Source organism: Eleutherodactylus coqui, chromosome 9, assembly GCF_035609145.1.
Source record: "Eleutherodactylus coqui strain aEleCoq1 chromosome 9, aEleCoq1.hap1, whole genome shotgun sequence".
In the NCBI taxonomy this organism is placed as follows: Eukaryota; Metazoa; Chordata; class Amphibia; order Anura; family Eleutherodactylidae; genus Eleutherodactylus; species Eleutherodactylus coqui.
The window spans coordinates 169,088,935-169,107,166 of NC_089845.1; the positions used below are offsets into that span (position 1 = coordinate 169,088,935).

The following is an 18,232-nucleotide window of genomic DNA, read 5'->3' on the forward strand; positions in this document are numbered from 1 at the left end:
ATACTTCTGCTACAGAAATGTTACAGGGGTCTGCCTATACTTTTGCTACAGAAATGTTACTGGGGTCTGCCTATACTGTTACTACAGAAATGTTACTGGGGTCTGGCTATACTCTTTTTATAGAAATGTTACTGGGGTCTGCCCCAACGTCTACTACAGAAATGGTACTGCGGTCTGCCTATACTGCTGCTACAGAAATGTTACAGGGGTCTGCCTATAATTCTACTTCAGAAATGGTACTGGGGTCTGCCTATACTGCTGCTACAGAAATGTTACAGGGGTCTGCCTGTACTTATGCTGCAGAAATGTTACAGGGGTCTGCCTATACTTCTACTACAGAAATGTTACTGGGGTCTGCTTATACCCTTGCTACTGGAATGTTACAGGGGTCTGTTTATACTATGGGTGCACACAGACTTCCCATTGCGATATTTTACCTATCTGGCCCAAAAACACTGACTGACTAGGGCATGAATTGTGGGCCGAGGCCAACATGTATTTTCTCTCGCGTTACCAAAGTCATCTGAGACACTGGTTTGGGCCAAACAAAAGGAGCGATACTGCACAAATGAAATGTTCCCAGCTGCACTAGCATCGGAGTCCACTCTATGCCCGCGATTGCTGAGGGTTTGTGCAGAGGCCTATGTCCTTGGCGCAGTGAAAGTCTGCCATGTTTGGGCACTCTGATTTCTTTATGTGTACTGTCTTTAAATTCCTTGGACCCACCTATGCTGTGGGTGCCCACAGACTTCCCATCGCGGTGTTTGACCTGTCTGGCACAAAGACACTGACTGACTTGGGTAGGGTGCAGAGTACAGATGGCTTTCTCCTTGCGTTGTCGATGAGGTACATCCAAATAGAATGAGTAGTGTGTGGACACATGGAGTCCCCATTGCTATGTCACTCGCAGCACCTTGGGCCACACAAGGTGTTTGCTGGGACCGAGCCTGACCCAGGGCCCGCTCACATACTTCCCACACAGACTATAGCGGCTGTACTGTCTTCTTACACGTTCACACGGTGTGCAGTCCGACATTCAGCTTAACCATTTCTGTCTTCCAAATAAACAAACTGTTCTTCTTAATCTGACAGGTTTATTGGTTAACAGATCGATGATGGTGATGAGGATAATAATGGTAAAACTATAAGAATACAGATAATTCACATAAGTATGAGGCATGCATAACATTACATAACAGTGACATGAAGGTAGATGGTAAAATGGCTGCTACACATAGTGCTGCATGGCTAACTAAACAGTTCTAACTCCCTGAGTAACAACACAACTGACCACTGAACAGCTCTGCATAACATACTGTCTCAGAGACAAAGGTAGCTTTCTTACCAGATATGCTTTTACAAGGATGGTGGATTTTGAAGAGGAGAGAGCAAATGGCAAGTCTGTCTTGAAGCTGAAAGTTCCTTCTTTCCACAATGCCTTGCAAACTACCCATAATACATCAGTCTTTATGATAGAAAAACAAAGTGTCATATATTTTTAACACAGCTAGATGGTGCTGTAACCACTAAGCACCTAAAGATGGGCTGTTATGTAGCTTCGATTTCTGCTAAACAGAGCACTCCCCGTCTGGCGTCAACGGACGTCACTATTGGGTCTTTCCGGTGAAAACAACAAAACAAGTTCCGCGACTGGCCTGAGGAATAGCTTGCATTCCCCAAGCTTCCACACTTTGACCTCAACCTTGCGTACTTTCCATCCTCGCTCGGGAACGTGTTGGTGATGAGGCCCAGTGGCCACTCATTGCGATGTGACTGGTTATCTTTCATGAGCACTACATCCCCAGGTCTGATGTTAGGCCTGTCTGTTTGCCACTTTCTTCTTGCTTGTAAGGTAGAGATATATTGCTTCTTCCACCTGTCCCAGAAAGTATTAGAAAGACTTTGCACCTGTCTCCATTGCCATCTGTAGAGATCCTTCTCATTGAACTCTCCGAGAAGAGCACTCGGGGTACTGGTTTTCTGTGTGAGTAACATAGCAGGACTAAGGATGGTCAAATCTTCAGGGTCGCTGGAAAGAGTAGTCAACGGTCTTGCATTCATAATAGCTGAAACTTCTGCCAAGAAGGTGGTCAAGCTTTCGTGTGTAAGTCTTGTGCTTCCCACTTGCAAGAAGATAGAATCCAAGATTTTTCTTGCTATTCCTATTATCCTTTCCCAGACACCACCCATGTGGGAAGAATGAGGTAGATTAAAGGTCCAAGTGCATCCTTGCTCATTTAAGTATCTTTCCACATTGGTAATGTCTAAGTTAGAAGGAATTTGTAGTTCTTTCGCTGCCCCAACAAAATTCGTGTCTCTGTCTGAACGAATATGTTTCACCGGTCCTCTTATGGCAATAAAGTGTCGAAGGGCATTTATGAAACTTGACGTGTCCATGGATTCGATCACTTCAATGTGGACAGCTCTGCTGGACATACAAGTGAACATGACCGCCCAGCGCTTTGCGCTGGCGTGAATACCTCTAGTGTGTCGTGTAGCCACTGACCAAGGACCAAATACATCTAGACCGACATTGGTGAAAGGAGGGTCTGTACTGAGTCTCTCAGTTGGGAGGCTGGCCATCTTCTGGCTCTGTAACATGCCACGAAGTTTGCGACAGGTAACGCAGCTGAAAATGCGCTTGCTCACACACCTCTTTGCTCCAACAATCCATAGTCCCGCAGCTCGTAGATTCCCTTCGGTAAACAATCGGCCCTGATGTTTTACTTGAACGTGGTGATGCAGCATGAGCAGAGTTGTGACGTGATGATGCCCGGTAATTACCATAGGATGTTTCTCCTTAAATTCCACTTTGGCTGCTTGTAGGCGACCTCCTATTCTTAGTGACCCATCTTGGTCAATGAAGGGATCAAGCTTCTTCAAAGCGCTATCCTTGAGGACTGTTTGGCCTTTGCTGAGGTAGTCTATTTCTTTAGCATAACATTCATATTGTATAGTGCTAATTATTATGCTCTTGGCTCTGTCCAGATTGGTAGCGGTAAAGGCATGTTTGCAGTGATGCCAACCTTTGCAAGGTCTTTGACTCACAGGTAATGTTGACCTATAAGACTGAGCTATATGACTTAGACAGGCTATAGCACGAACGAGCGACATCCAAGTGGAGAATCTGTTGAAATGATGGGATTTCAGTTGGTGTTCCAAAGTCACCATGCATAGAGCAGATACTTCAGGTCGGATTCCTTCCTTGGTATCTGGGTTTACCAATTCGAATGAGTCGGATCCAATGCTGTAAGACGTTGAACGGTACAGAAATGCAGGACCCGTAAACCATGTTGTATTCTTAAGGTGACCCGCTGCTACAGATCTAGTTACATGGTCTGCCAGATTATGGTGTGTAGGAACATAGTGCCATTGCTTGGGACAAGTGGATCTCCTGATCCTTAGCACTCTATTGCTGACATAGACGTAAAAGCATCTGGTTTCGTTGCGAATATATCCTAAGACTACCTTGCTGTCCGTGTAAAATTCGACTTCCTTGATTTCCAGATTCATTCCTGACGTTATAAGTTCAGCCAACTCTACCGCAAGCACAGCAGCGCATAGTTCCAGTCTGGGTATAGTGTGCTCGCGGAGTGGCGCCAGTTTGGCCCTGCTCATAATAAACCCTTTATGGCATTGTCCCTTGACGTCTATGGTCTTTAGGTATGCTATGGCAGCAATCGCCTTGACTGAAGCATCGCAGAAGATATACAGTCTTTGCATCTTGACTTCCGTTGAAGGCACAGAAGCATATGGGCGTGTCACATGAAGACTGGACAAAGCTTCAAGAGACTTTCTCCAACCTGCCCACATGTCTTTTTTCTCCATGGGAAGTGGATCATCCCAATCAGATGCCTCTGTGGTAAAGTCTCTTAGCATCATTTTGCCTTGGATGGTAACAGGTGTTACGAATCCCAGAGGATCATATAAGCTGTTTATGGTAGACAGGACCCCTCTGTGTGTGAAAGACTTTTCTTCCTTGCTGATCTGGAAGGTAAATGTGTCCGCCTTTAAATCCCAGAGCAGACCAAGGCTCCGTTGCATGGGAAGAGAGTCTGTGCTAGGATCCAAGTCCTTTGGATCGCTTGAATGATCTTGGGGTGAGAAGGCCTCCATTAACTCATGGCTGTTAGAGGCAATTTTGTGCAACCTCAGATTAGATTGAGCGAGCATTTCTTGAGCTCTTTTCAGGAGATTGATTGCGGTCTCGTTCGTGGGTGTAGACTTCAAGCAGTTGTCCACATAGAAGTCCCTTTCTACAAAGGACCTGACATCAGACCCGTATTTTGCTTCACCCTCTCGGGCTGAGTGTCTGAGACCATAGATAGCAACTGCAGGGGAAGGACTGCTTCCAAAGATGTGCACCCTCATTCGGTACTCTATGATGTCCTCATTAGGGTCGTTGTTAGGGTACCAGAAGAACCTTAAGTAGTTTCTATGTTCTTCCTTGACGAGGAAGCAGTGGAACATTTGTTGTATGTCGGCCATAAATGCTACAGAATCCCTGCGGAAGCGGAGAAGTACCTCTAGAAGTCTGTTGTTGAGGTCTGGACCGGACAGTAAGACATCATTTAGCGAGACACCTTCACACCTGGCACTCAAGTCGAATACTACTCTTATCTGTCCTGGTTTTTTGGGGTGAAAAACGCCGAATATGGGTAAGTACCAACACTCCTGGGAGTCTTGGAACATGGGTGCCACTTCTGCGTGGTTGTTCTGGAATATTCTTTCCATGAAGGTGAAGAAATGTTCTTTCGTCTCTGGTCTTCTCTGGAGTTTGTGTTTGAGGGAAATAAATCGTCTGTAGACAAGTTCTTTGTTGTTAGGTAGGCGTTGTCTCTGGGTTTTGAATGGTAGAGGTGCGACCCAGCTTTTGGACTTGTCTTTTACTATTTCTTGATCCATGATATCCGAGAACAGCTTGTCTTCTATGGACATCGTGACCCTGTTGTCCTCTCTTGTCCTGTGAAATACTGTGCACCCTAAGTGATTTTGCTCACCGTCGCAGGCGTGGTCTTCACAGGAGGGATCTGCGAAGGGACAAGGCATGGGAGTGCTTTGTGGCAACTCTTTTATCAGGAAATTGTTTTGGCATGGCTGGAATAGGGAAGGATGTCCACTTTCAAGTGTGTTGGTAAGCATGCTGTTGACTGAGGTCGGCTTGTGTGCTCCTCCTAGACAGACGTCTCCAATGATGACCCATCCTAGGTCAAGTCTCTGGGCGTATGGAGCATTCTGGGAACCGTTTATCTGTCCCCTAGCCTTATGAACTCGTAGTATGTCTCTTCCAAAGAGTAGGACTATTGGTGCTTCTGTGTCAAGTTTCGGTATCAGGTGAGCTATACGTATCAGGTGAGGGTGATATGCTGCTACCTCTGGTGTAGGTATCTCAGACCGGTTGTCAGGAATGTGATTGCTCTCAAGTATGGTTGGCAGGGGTAAGCAGGTCTGACCATCTATGGACTCTACCATGTATCCAGTTGCCTTCCTCCCCGCCGTCTCAACGGTACCTGCGCACGTCCTTAAGGAGTAAGGAGAACCAGGCCCTACGATGTTGAAGGTGTCGAAGAAGGTGGATTTAGCTAAAGACCTGTTGCTTTGGTCATCTAAGATTGTGTATACCTTGATCACCTTATCTCGGTGGCCGACAGGATAAACCCTGACAAGACAGATTTTGGAGCATGACTTCCCTCCTGCGAGTCCTTTACAGATCTCTGTACACTGACAAGTGACTATTGCTGTGTCTATCTGCTCTCTGTCCTGTTCCTCTGCTTGGGATGATACCTGGGAGGGTGGTCCAGGGTGAAGAGCTGTGTTGTGCTCTGTGCTACCGCATTCAGTGCATGTCAAACTGACCTTACAGTTCCTGGCGAAGTGCGATGTTGTAGTGCAGCACCTGAAGCAGATGTTGTTTTCTTTCAGGAATTCCTTGCGGTCTTCTAAGGACTTCTCCCTGAAGGCTCTGCATTTTAGCAAAGAATGTGGTTTCTTGTGCAAGGGGCATTATTTGGTAGGATCCTCATGTTTGTTCTCTTCTTGATGAGGCTTAAACGACCTGTAAGGAGAACCTGTGGAGGCAACATTAGTTTTGTGGACCGCTACTGGTGTTTTATGAGGTTTGACACCGGGGGTAGTGGGACAAGACAATGTAAAGTCAAAACTGGGAACATCTCTGATCTTTGCCTGTTGAGCAACAAAGCCTACCAACACCCGAAAGGGGGGAAATGGTACATTATGAACCTGTTTATAATGGGAACCATGCGTGATCCACTTCTCCTGTAAGTTATAAGGGAGTTTTTGGACAATCGGATTAACACCCCTAGCGGTGTCCAGGAATGCTAGCCCTGGCAGATCTCCTTCTGCCTGAGCAACCTGTACCTCTGTTAACAAGTCACTAAGTTCCCCGAGTTTCTGGTAAATCTTACCTACTATTTTGGGAAAATTATCAGTTCTCTTATATAAGGCATTTTCTATAGCTTCTATTGACCCATAACACTCATCAAGTCTTTCCCACACCATCTTTAGGCCTTCGCCTGGATAGTTTATGTTAATGTCTCTGATTCTTTTGGCGTGTTCAGCAGACTTGCTTCCAAGCCGCTTTACCAAGAGATCTAACTCCTCACTGCAGGAGAGACCCAAGTCCCTTATGGCGTTCAGGAAGGAGGCTCGCCATGCTCTGTAGTTCTCTGGGCGATCAGTGAACTTTATAAGCCCTTTGGTAACCAGTTCTCGTTTAGCAAAGAACCTAGCGAAGTCCACGATAGCCTGGTTAGCGCCAATACTACCCGGTGTGCTGTTATGCTGCGTGCACAGTGTATCACCATACCTTTTAGGAGTTTCTGGCTTAGGGCAGTCTGTTAAATACCGCTCTGACGCGAAAGCTGTCTCTTTAAGCTGGAGCGAGGGTTGTAGCTTCCTTTTCGCAGGACAGTAGTCGTGGTCAGCACCGTTTTGTCGCATACCATACTGTGCTTCAAAGTCGGGTCTTTGACGCTCCAGTTGCGCTGTTTGATATACTGGATCGTAGCCGTCTTCTGCCTTGGGATGCCGATGGACATATTCTGAGATGCGCTGTGCTGGATCTTCTTGGTCTAGGCCTAACCCGAGTACCTGGCTGTGTTTCTCTAAGTCGGGGAACTCTGCGGCTTCTAGGAACTCTGCCTTGGCTAATGCGGCTGCTGCTTCTTTCTCTGCGGTGAGTTTCTCCAGTGACACCTGCAGGCAGACTTGCTTTTGCTTCAGTTGCGTCTCTTGTGCTGCAAAGGTGGACCTTACTTTTGCTGCCTCAGCTTCTGCGTGGGCGAGAGCAGCCATTTCTCTTATTGAAGACCTGCTAGAGCAGCTTGCTCGTGACCTGGTCTTATATGAGGATGCCTGGCTAGTGGACATTGTGTGCCTGTTTGCTGGCTGCTTAATGTCTCTGTGCAGACTCAGTCCAGGTAGGAACAGACTTTAGCTTGGCTTAGATCGTGCTGCGTTTACTTGGGGCTGCACTTGTGTTTCTTGTGACTAAATGGCGGCCGCTGCAATCTTGTACCTAAGACCGCGTGGCTGATGGCGGCTCCGTCTAGTCTGATCCACTATCGCTGGTGACTAGCATCTGTTTTACTGTTCTGTCTTCTTACACGTTCACACAGTGTGCAGTCCGACATTCAGCGTAACCATTTCTGTCTTCCAAATAAACAAACTGGACTGGGGGCATCAGCCTGACTGACGCTCCCTTACCAACTAATACCAAAAACTTACCGACAACTTCTTTAGTGTCAAATGTGGGGTAGGCCACAGCTTTATTAAAGATTTAACCTTTACTACCTATTATTTCTAACTCGCTAACCCTTCCCATGCTCCAACCCGCTTAACTTAACTGAATTCAACTTTAACATTTTCACTGGACGTTTGTAAGCCCGCTTTCCTTGGGCTTGTAAACCTTCCTTCAAACCAGCATGGAAAGTTCAGGCCACGCGGCATGCGCCGTATCCTTCACGGCGCATTCCGCCCCACCCCACGAACCCGAGCTAGCGCAGCCTCGACTCCATCCTGCAGTCCTGACAGGAAAGTGTCCAAACCAACTTCGTTCAGGTGTACCCCGTCATTCCTCAGTGCACCTCTCTCTCTGTCCTCCAGCTCCCAATGTCGTATAGCAATCCCCCCCAGGGAATGCACAAATTTTGAAACCCTTTGGTTGACCACCTTCCGGACATTCTCAATTGCTTCGGGGCTTTTTGCCCCCCTCCAACGTCTCCTGCCGATAATGTCCGACCAGACCAACATGGACTCCTGAAAGCACTCCCTAAAACGGAGCATGTCTTGTTTCATTAGGACGAGTAGATCGCCCAATTTTACTCTTCCTAGGTCGTTCCCCCCGGCGTGCACGACCAGAATGACTCGCCGGGGGGTCCACCTGCTAATTTCCGCGATAATTTTCAGCAAACTGGGCCACTGCAGGCCTCTAACTCCATACCAGTTGACCACCGTGTCCGTCAATCCCAGGCTCCTTCCTAGTGGCCGAGTTGCTGCCCTCCTTTCGGCCCAATACACAAAAGAGTGACCGACAATCCATATTTTCCACGGTTCCGCAGCTGAAAAATAGAAAACAAAAGAAAACAGAACCCATACCGTCCAACCGAAACGAATTAACCAACTGACAGAAAAACCTCGTCACTCCTAATTCCTATAACACTAGGTCTGGTCTGATGTATGATTTATAGGCCTGCGACTTCCATCTGCCCAGACGTTTCACGTCCTCCTCCTTCATACCATGTGCGTCTGCCATGGTTGCCGCCCCTATTCTAAAAGAATGCGTACCGAATTCGGACGCATTCAGACCTGCCGCGCGTAGGGCTGAACGAAAAACCGCCGAAAATTGGAACCGGGTGAGGGGTGTGCCCGGCGCATGAACAAAAAATTGGTCACAGATGTTGCGCGAGCTCATATACTCACGTACCGTGGCTACCGGGCACCACTTGGAGCCAAGGCTGTTGATCGCTAACCACTCGCCTCTGCCGTACATGTCTGTTTTGGACTTTCTAACGCATACCCGCAGAGACTCTCCCGAGGGGATAACGTCGTTGAGGCGAAGGCCGCCCGGCTTGTTTTTACTGGCCGGGACCAACTCGCCGATGCGCAATGCTGCGAAAAACGCCACCGAAAAAGCTGCCCTGAATAGCAGCGCTTCCGAGCTATTGTCGCACACACTTTCTAAAAGTTCTAGGAGCCTTACTAACAAGGAAAACGTAATCGGCCGTCGCTTGTCAACGCGCGTCTTCTCCTTTTTCCAGCCGCGTATTACTTGGCGGAACATAAAATCCTTCGTGACATCCGCCTTGCCGTGTAGTTTTAATAAAAACGCTACGCCGGCTAAGTGCTTTTTCGCTGCACCGACGGACCGCCGTTTTTTCCGCAAAGCTGCCAGCATATCCAGCGTCGCCGCCCGCGCCTTCTCACCGTCGGCGACGGAACCGCCTGACAATGAAAGCCAATGTAGCCAAATAGAATTATAACTGTTCCACGTCGCACGCGTGACCGATGACTCCACCAGCTTCAGTAATTCTGCTCTACCAGCTTCCATAAGTGAGGGGGGCATCGTGCCCCCTCGGCCTCCGCCTGGGGATGACGGTCCCTGAACGCCTCCATCTGAAAACGAGAGAGTGCGTCAGCCGCCCCATTGTCACGACCCGGAACATGCCTGGCTCGCAAGTAGATATTGCTTTGTAGACATTTCAAAACCACGTATCTCAGCAACGCCAACACGGGTGGGGAAGCCGATGTCTGCTTATTGATAACATGTACTACTGCCGCATTATCTGACCAGAAACAGACCTTGCGGTCCTGAAACTCCGAGATCCATAATTCCAAAGCTACCACCACGGGAAAAAACTCCAACAGAGTCACGTTTTTGGTCCACTTTCTAAGCAACCAACTCTGGGGCCAGGGTTCCCGGCACCAATGGTTATTGAAAATGACCCCAAAACCTCCTGATCCCGCAGCGTCCGCAAACAGGCATATGTCGCTTCCGGTCACCTCCTCCTTAGGGCATATCACCTGCCCGTTGAAGGATTGCAAAAACACCTTCCAGATATGTAAATCAGCTCTCATCCCCTGAGTCACCCGCACGAAATGGTGAGGCTCCCGAATTCCCGTCATGGCTAACGTTAGCCTTCTCGAGAATACCCGCCCCATGGGGATAACTTTACAGGCAAAGTTAAGCAGGCCTGCCAGACTCTGTATCTGGCGCAGGATGACCTTCCTGCAGCTGGACACTTCGTTGACCACCTGGGTCAGCCTTGCTACTTTCTCCACTGGTAGCCTGAAAACCATATCCTCGGAGTCGATCTCGATCCCGAGGAAGGTGATCCGTGTTAATGGGCCCACCGTTTTTTCTTCTGATAACGGGACCCCCACCCGGCGCATGAGAGACTGGAAGGTTTTTAACAAAATTGCGCAATCGGCTGATTTCTCCGCGCCCACAAACAAAAAATCATCTAAATAATGTATCACCGATGAGATGCCCGTCTCATGCTTGAGTAACCACTCCAGGAAAGAACTAAACAATTCGAAATAATAACACGAAATCGAGCATCCCATCGGCAGACACATGTCTATAAAAAATTGATTCTCGACACGGCACCCCAGAAGGTGAAAACATTCGGGATGAACCGGTAACAACCGGAAAGCGGACTCAATGTCCGTCTTCGCCAGCCGAGCTCGCTTGCCCGCCGCCCTAACCAAACGCACCGCGCAATCAAAAGACGTATACGTCACCGCCGCCTGATCTTTCGATATGCCGTCGTTAACCGAGTCACCGGCGGGGAAAGAAAGGTGATGAATTAAACGGAACTTACCGGTTTCCTTCTTAGGTACTAAACCCAAGGGGGAAACCCGCAAATTGGTAAAGGGCGGTGTTCCGAAAGGGCCGGCCATGCGGCCCAGCTCCACTTCTTTTATCAATTTTTCTTTAACCAAGCTAATATTATCCAACGCCGATTTTAAATTCGGAGAAAACATAGATGCGGGAGAAAAAACAAACGGAATCACGAAACCCTCGGAAAAACCGTCTTTAAGCATTTTTGCCGCCTGCCTCCTGTGGTAAATGTCTAACCACGGAAGCAGGACCCGACTTTTCACTGGTGTTCGGTGCTCCACCGGCACCACCCACTGTGGCAGACGCTCTTTGTTTTTTAAAGCAGCGAACTGCTGCGTGCTGCCCCCCGCAAACCGAGCATTCATGTCGGAATTTGCAGGTGGCGTGAAATCGGCAATGGCCCTCGTTATAGAGCCAACATGTGCCGTTCGGTCTCTGTGATGCCGCGGGGGGCTGTTGCCCGCCTCCCGCGGCTCCCGCCGGAAAGGACGCTCTGGCGGGCCGTTGTGCTAGGATCAGCTGGATCCACACGTCGGTCGCTTTTGTGGCCCAGCTTATGTGACTCGTTCCGGATACGCGCCTGCGGAAATCCTCATCATAGCGCCACCAAGCTGACCTACCGTGCAGCTTGTAGGCGCTGTATATAGTATTTAAATAGACCATCAACTCTGGACCTTTAATCGGCTGATGCTGACACACCACATGAGCCAAAACCATATACGCTTGAAGCCAATTGCCGAACGTCTTGGCAATCTTTGGCTTCTTTTCTGTTCCACTTTCGGCCAACCGTTCCTTGTCCACCATAACGTGGTCCACCGACAATAAGGACCAAATATCCACATATACACCTTTTTTGATCCTTTCCGTAACATCCTCGGCCAAACCTACCCCTAGCGGGGCAACACCGCAGAACATCGAATCTGCATATTTTAAACCATCCGTTGGGTCACCATCTGTACACAACGTTGAGCTTCCAGACACATTACTCACAGGCGGGCCTCTGCCCCCCGGTGAACCACCGGATCCTGCAAGCCCTTCTTGCGGATCCACCTTGCTCAACAATGACTTCAATACCGTAACCAAATCTTGTTTTTCCGCGCCCTTCGCGGGATCCATCACATTACACCAAGCATTTTGTAATGACAACTCACCAGCTCGACCGACCTCCGGCAACGCCAAGGGTGATGTCCCAGCTGTATCCCTCCTCCGGATCCTGTGGTCTGGCGTGGGCTGACGACTGTCCTTTTGCGTAGCCTCCTGCGCCCTCTGCCGATGGGCCAAACCAGGCTGGTGTCCGCACGACCGTCCATGCGAGTGGCCTTGACTTCTGTAACTCCTGTAGCCTCTTGAACTTTGTTCAGCTTGTACATTGAGCAGGTGCCGATGTTCTTCAGAGTCCCGTCTATCTTCTTCTGAGCTGCTCCTATCTACTCTGCTGTCTCCTCTTGCCCTGCCGCTGCTGCTACTTGAAGCGCTGCTCGCCTGCTCTAGCTGGCCCGAACGCCTGGCTTCTTGTCTTATCGCCCTGGCTCTGTCCCTGCGCCTACGCCTAGCGCCCTGCCCTTGGCGGCTACTGCTAGCGTAATTGCCTGATACTTGGGATGCATAACCCAACGTTTCTTGCAGCCTTGGGTCGAGGTATCTCGGGTTAACGAAACACCTATGCTGCATGCCCGTAGCGGGTGGCTGCACTACTGAAGTGTGTCTGCTTGGCCTCTGGGTGGTGTATAACCCCCTTTGCTGTCCCGGATATAGGGAAGTCTCCGGTCTATTACCGCCATAGTAAGATGGCATACTGTGGCTATGACCCGTTTGGGTAGCTGCATGTGGGCTCGGGATCGGGCTACGTGACCCCTCAAACTGTCTAACCCCCCCTCGTTGTGCCCTTCCTGGGTTTAAATTGACAGGGCTTGGGCTGCTAACGGGGCTGCTAGCGGGGCTGCTGGCGGGGGTGCTACAGGTGGCTGCTACTCTCGGGATGTTCCCCCTCTTACTTGGCCCCCTGCCTTTCTGTTGCCTACCTTCCGCGCTGCGCTCTGGCTGCGATGCTCTGCGGTGTTGGCGGGGTACGCGCCCTTCCCGCGTGTTCCCTCTCTCCTCCGTCTGGATCCTGGCCGCACCACTCCTCGTCTGCGCTGTTTTGCGCGCCAGCGCGCGCTGCCCTGTTGCGCTGGGTGCTGCTGCCGCTGCTGTAGCAGATGGCTGATCTTCTCCTCTTCTGCTCCCGCTCGCCGGCGGTGAGCGCTGCCTCGTGGCGGGCCGTTTTCCCGCCAAACGGTTTGAACCCGGCGCCATCTTGCTTCCGGTTTTTGCGGCGGCCGCCGCTTCGTCTTCTCCCCTGCTGTTCCTCCGTCCGCGTCGCTTGTTCGCCGGGCTCGGGCTGAGCCTCGCTGGCGGCTGCTTTCTTCGCTGCGGTCTTCCCCGCAGCTGCTCCCCTCCTTCCGGCGGCGCCTCGCTGGCTCCACTCAGATGCATCCCGGATCCCTCCGGCTCCGCCGCTCCCGCGGCCGTCGTATAGCTCCGCAGCAATTCCTCCAGCCAGCCGGTGCCGTCCTGGCTAACTGCCTCCTGGATTTGCGCCCGCAGGTCCTCCATTTTCTTTCTTCCTTATCTTCACACCGGACTCCTCTTCTCTACTTCTCCCGACGTCTCCGGTCCTCAGCCGTAAGTTTCTTCCTCTTCTTCTTCTTTAAGCTACTCCTCCGCTCTGCTCGCTCTGCTTTTCAAATTTGTAATCCCAAGTTTTGTAGTCCACGTGTCTTCTTTGCTGGTTGCAACACAAAAATCTTTACTCCAGGCAATTGTAATCCACGTGTCTTCTGTCTTGCACGGCTCCGTCTTCTCTCTTCACTTGCTTCTCACTTCTGTTCCTCTTCCTTTCTTCTTCCCCCCTTTCCGTTCTAAGCTCCTCCCCCTTTTTATCTCGCTATTAACCTAAAGCTCCGCCCCCAGTCCCCTGCAGCCGCGTTACTCACTGTGCTGCATAAGATTCTTCTTAATCTGACAGGTTTATTGGTTAACAGATCGATGATGGTGATGAGGATAATAATGGTAAAACTATAAGAATACAGATAATTCACATAAGTATGAGGCATGCATAACATTACATAACAGTGACATGAAGGTAGATGGTAAAATGACTACTACACATAGTGCTGCATGGCTAACTAAACAGTTCTAACTCCCTGAGTAACAACACAACTGACCACTGAACAGCTCTGCATAACATACTGTCTCAGAGACAAAGGTAGCTTTCTTAATAGATATACTTTTACAAGGATGGTGGATTTTGAAGAGGAGGGAGCAAATGGCAAGTTTGTCTTGAAGCTGAAAGTTCCTTCTTCCCACAATGCCTTGCAAACTACCCATAATACATCAGTCTTTATGATAGAAAAACAACGTATCATACATTTTTAACACAGCTAGATGGTGCTGTAACCACTAAGCACCTAGAATGGGCTGTTATGTAGCTTCGATTTCTGCTAAACAGAACAGCTGCATTGTGGAGATGTGTAGAAGTGCTGGGCTGGCACCTGAGTCCCCTTTATGCCCCCGTTTGCGGCTCCTGACAATTTTGCGATGGAGGTGGCACGGGATTGGAATGATGATCGTACATCAATTTCTCATCGATTCTCAACAGCATTGTGGGCTATCGCCCCGCCCCTTTTAAAGAGGGTCGCTGCCTAGCCGTGCCAACCCTCTGCAGTGTGTGCCTGCGGTTCCTCCTCATGGCAGACGCACTTATAAATAGACATGAGGGTGGTGTGGCTATGAGGCCAGCGTGTGGCATGAGGGCAGCTGAAGGCTGCGCAGGGACACTTTGGTGTGCGCTGTGGACACTGGGTCGTGCGGGGGGGTTGGGCAGCATGTAACCCAGGAGAAGTGGCAGCGGTGTGTCCCGCAGGCAGTGATTGTCCTTGGTTTCAGGTAGTGTGGTGCTTAGCTAAGGTGGGCCTTGCTAATGAGGGTTTGTCCGAAGTAAAAATTGTTAGGGGGGGTGGCACTCTTGCCGCTATTGTGGCTTAATAGTGGAACCTGGGAACCTGAAATGCAGCCCAACATGTAGCCCCTCGCCTGCCCTTTCAGTTTCTGTGTCGTTTCCATGACTTTCGGATGTTTTCCAAATTTTCACAAGTGAAGATCTATGCGGAGCATGGCTGATATACAAAAATGCTCGAGTCGCCCATTGACTTCAATGGGGTTTGTTACTCGAAACGAACCCTCGAGCAACGAGCACCCGAGCATTTTGGTGCTCGCTCATCTCTAGTAAAAACCTTTATATATGTAATGAAACCTTTTTTTTTTTTAATGAAAAACCCCCATTTTAAAATGATTATATATTAGGTTAAATTATTCTAAAATGGTTTTTATTCTTCGATGTTCATTTCAATAGCTAAATTATATTATATCCATTTACTTGCTTATCATCCATTATGGACTCAATTTTATATTTTTAATTGTATCTATTTCATTGTACTTTTATGATTGCTTGAGAAAGGCGGGTGTTTGCTGCCGAAACGCGTCGCAATAAACAGATGGATATTAGAATACATCATTGATTTCTCTGGGCTCCGGAGCGCGGGGGTATGTTATACTTGGAGCGCAATTGTTCGGATTATATACAGCCTCAACAAAGGCTGCAACCCGAGACGACTCTCCACCATATTGGATTCGGAGTTTGGGTTATTATACAAAGTCATCGTGGATACTGGGTGCCAGGGGTTCCTCTGCCTAGAGAATTCCACCGAGCACCAGGGGAGTTGTTACTCACTTTATTAAATGTCATTTGTTATAATATGAGGCGCTGAATGATTGATTTATGGATTTAAGACAATTTATGTTTTTGCAAAATTGAATCTACAAAAAGGAGCAAAAACTTTTTGTAAATTTAAGATTTTTTTCTTTTTCTTCCACAGAATAGACATGGTTTTCGCTCCAGCTCCCCTTTCTACACCTAAACATAAGAAGTCCCAGAAAGGACCAGGTGGTGGCGGTGGGTATGGCTATCCATCCCAACAATCTCCAAGGTAATAGAGCTGTCATTTTGCTTATGGTAGCCCAATGAGGACCTGCATGTGGAAAAAATGGCTAAAAAATGTAGCGGGCATTAGTTTATTAAGGGTTATAGTAGACTTTTGTGAGCCCTCATAGAGAAAGAGCTGAATCCTGGTCCTCATTGGCTGATGAGAACCTGCGCAGGAGTCCCATCAGCAGAGGAACTGTATTAGCAAAAAAAAAGAGTCGGGTAAAAAAAAGTTAGGGAAAAGTGGGCGAACAATCACAGGACAATCTCCTCTATGTGACAAACTGAGTGCCATAATGGGCCCCCGTTACAATGGGCCCCCGTTACAATGGGCCCTCATCTTTTCTATGTATAACCAATGCTTCTACTTAATTTTTATCTTTCTAGGCACGATGCCTATGGGTCCAAAACTTCAGATTTTGAAGACCAAAGCATGATGGGCAAATTTGTGAAAGTAGAGAGACAGGTATTATATTGTATTATATAATGTGAATTTTTTTCCCCGTTTCTGATGTATTTTACACAAATGCTACTAAATTGTGGCAGTTTTATAATGTGGAAGCCTCCTGCGTCGTCTGCATGCAGAGGTAGTCGTTAGACCCGGGCTCTGGTGCCAGAGAAGGCCCTTATGGCATGTCAAAGGTTTTATGAAAACACAGTAACCCTTTAATAGAACGGGGTGTGATATGCTAAACGTGGCGTACCCGGCCGGATGACACATTGTAGGATCACTTTTAGATCGAACACACGGTATCTGTCTGGAAGTTTAGTTTGCAGTTGCATCCTTGTTTGATGACCTTGTCTTGCTTCTTAAATTTTTTTCTTCCAGGTCCAAGATATGGAAAAGAAGTTAGACTTTTTGGTTGATATGCATATGCAGCATATGGATCAATTACAGGTCCAGGTAACTGAGTATTACCCTCTTAGAGAGTCCCAAGTGGAAGAGGAGGGAGAAGAGAGCAGATATTCCGAAGTCAGTCGGGTTGTTTATAACTATACCGAGTCGTGCAGCCACGGGAATCCCTATGACATGCACCAAGTTTCTTTTAATAAGTTGGATCAATATGGGTTCTTTGAAAACTACCCGGTGGAATTTACTACACCCATGCCTTTTAATGGTGACAACTGTTCCAGGAGGAGCATGACCTCCTCACCCAATTATACAGAAAGGCCAACAGTTTTGCCTATACAGACTTTTATAGACACTCGGGTCAACTATCGGCATGAGAGAGAGGTTCCATATGAAGAAAGGGTCTCCCCGATACACAGAAGAAGTTTTACGAGAGACAGCGACACGCCGCTCTCTCTTCTCTCAGTCAACCATGATGAACTTCAGAGGTCTCCAAGTGGTTTCAGTATTTCCCAAGAAAAAGAAGACTTTAATTTTGGTCCCAATGGTTCGACTTGGATGCGAGATAAACGTTATTTAGCGGAAGGTGAAACAGATACAGACACGGACCCGTTCACACCTAGCGGCCCCATGACCTTGTCGTCGACGGGAGACGGTATTTCAGAATCGGCATGGACACCTTCTAAACCTGTTTAAGGCCCGGGGGGGGGAAATGATCTTTTTCGTACAATGTACTAAATCTTTGTATAAATCACTATACACTTTCCAAAGTTGAATAGTTGAAAGGAGAAAACACCATCATCGGCTAAATATGATGCATGTTTAACTTGGTAGTCATGGCAACATCTCACGGAAATTCACTTTTATTTTCTCTTCACGAAAATGAAACAGCATTTAGATTCCAGCATGACCTGCATGCATTTTCATGATATAGGTGTAAAAAAAAAATCTATTTTCTATTTTGTACCGATATGGCACATACCTAACCCATGGGTGGATCTATGCAGAAGAAAACTCCGACGTGAGCGTTCGCTTTACATTGCTAACATAAGACTTCTTCTTTTCGTTGAGCTGCAGTGTTTTTGTAGACTCATTTTCAGACCTCTTTACCTTATTCGCTTCATGCACCCTCTTGCAACTTTGATACAACACATTGATTTATAATGTTTCTCTAATCTGAGCCCTTTTTTTCAATCCCGAACCAACGATAACAGATAACACACATTCTAGTGATTGGAAATGAGCCGGGCGTTTTCCAGTTTCTTGAATGGTCTCTTTTCAATGGACATGTCTTAAGGGTGGTGAACACTTTGGCAACCATTATATTTATCATTCCAAAGAATCTAAAATGAAGCATCTACTGCTTTGGGTATACAGCTCCTATGCAGGCCTATGTGTCTCCATGGTTACAGACTGCAGTTTGATCCCACATTCAGGAGTCCCTCCACGCCCTTTGTGTTATTTTCTATTGTCCTCAGATCAACAGGAAGAGTAAAAG

At 48.1% G+C, this 18,232-nt stretch overlaps 1 protein-coding gene across 1 annotated transcript in view; it reads left to right on the top strand.

Annotated features, from left to right (window-relative positions):
• KCNQ3 (potassium voltage-gated channel subfamily Q member 3) overlaps positions 1 to 17,532 on the top strand; it is a 223,699-nt gene extending 206,167 nt beyond the window's left edge. Inside the window, exons 13-15 of the mRNA XM_066578783.1 lie at positions 15,778 to 15,888; positions 16,272 to 16,350; positions 16,714 to 17,532. Coding sequence (XP_066434880.1) covers positions 15,778 to 15,888; positions 16,272 to 16,350; positions 16,714 to 17,430 — 907 coding nt within the window. The 3' untranslated portion in view covers positions 17,431 to 17,532. The remainder of the gene's footprint in view (positions 1 to 15,777; positions 15,889 to 16,271; positions 16,351 to 16,713) is intronic.
• The last annotated feature ends 700 nt before the right edge of the window (positions 17,533 to 18,232 follow it).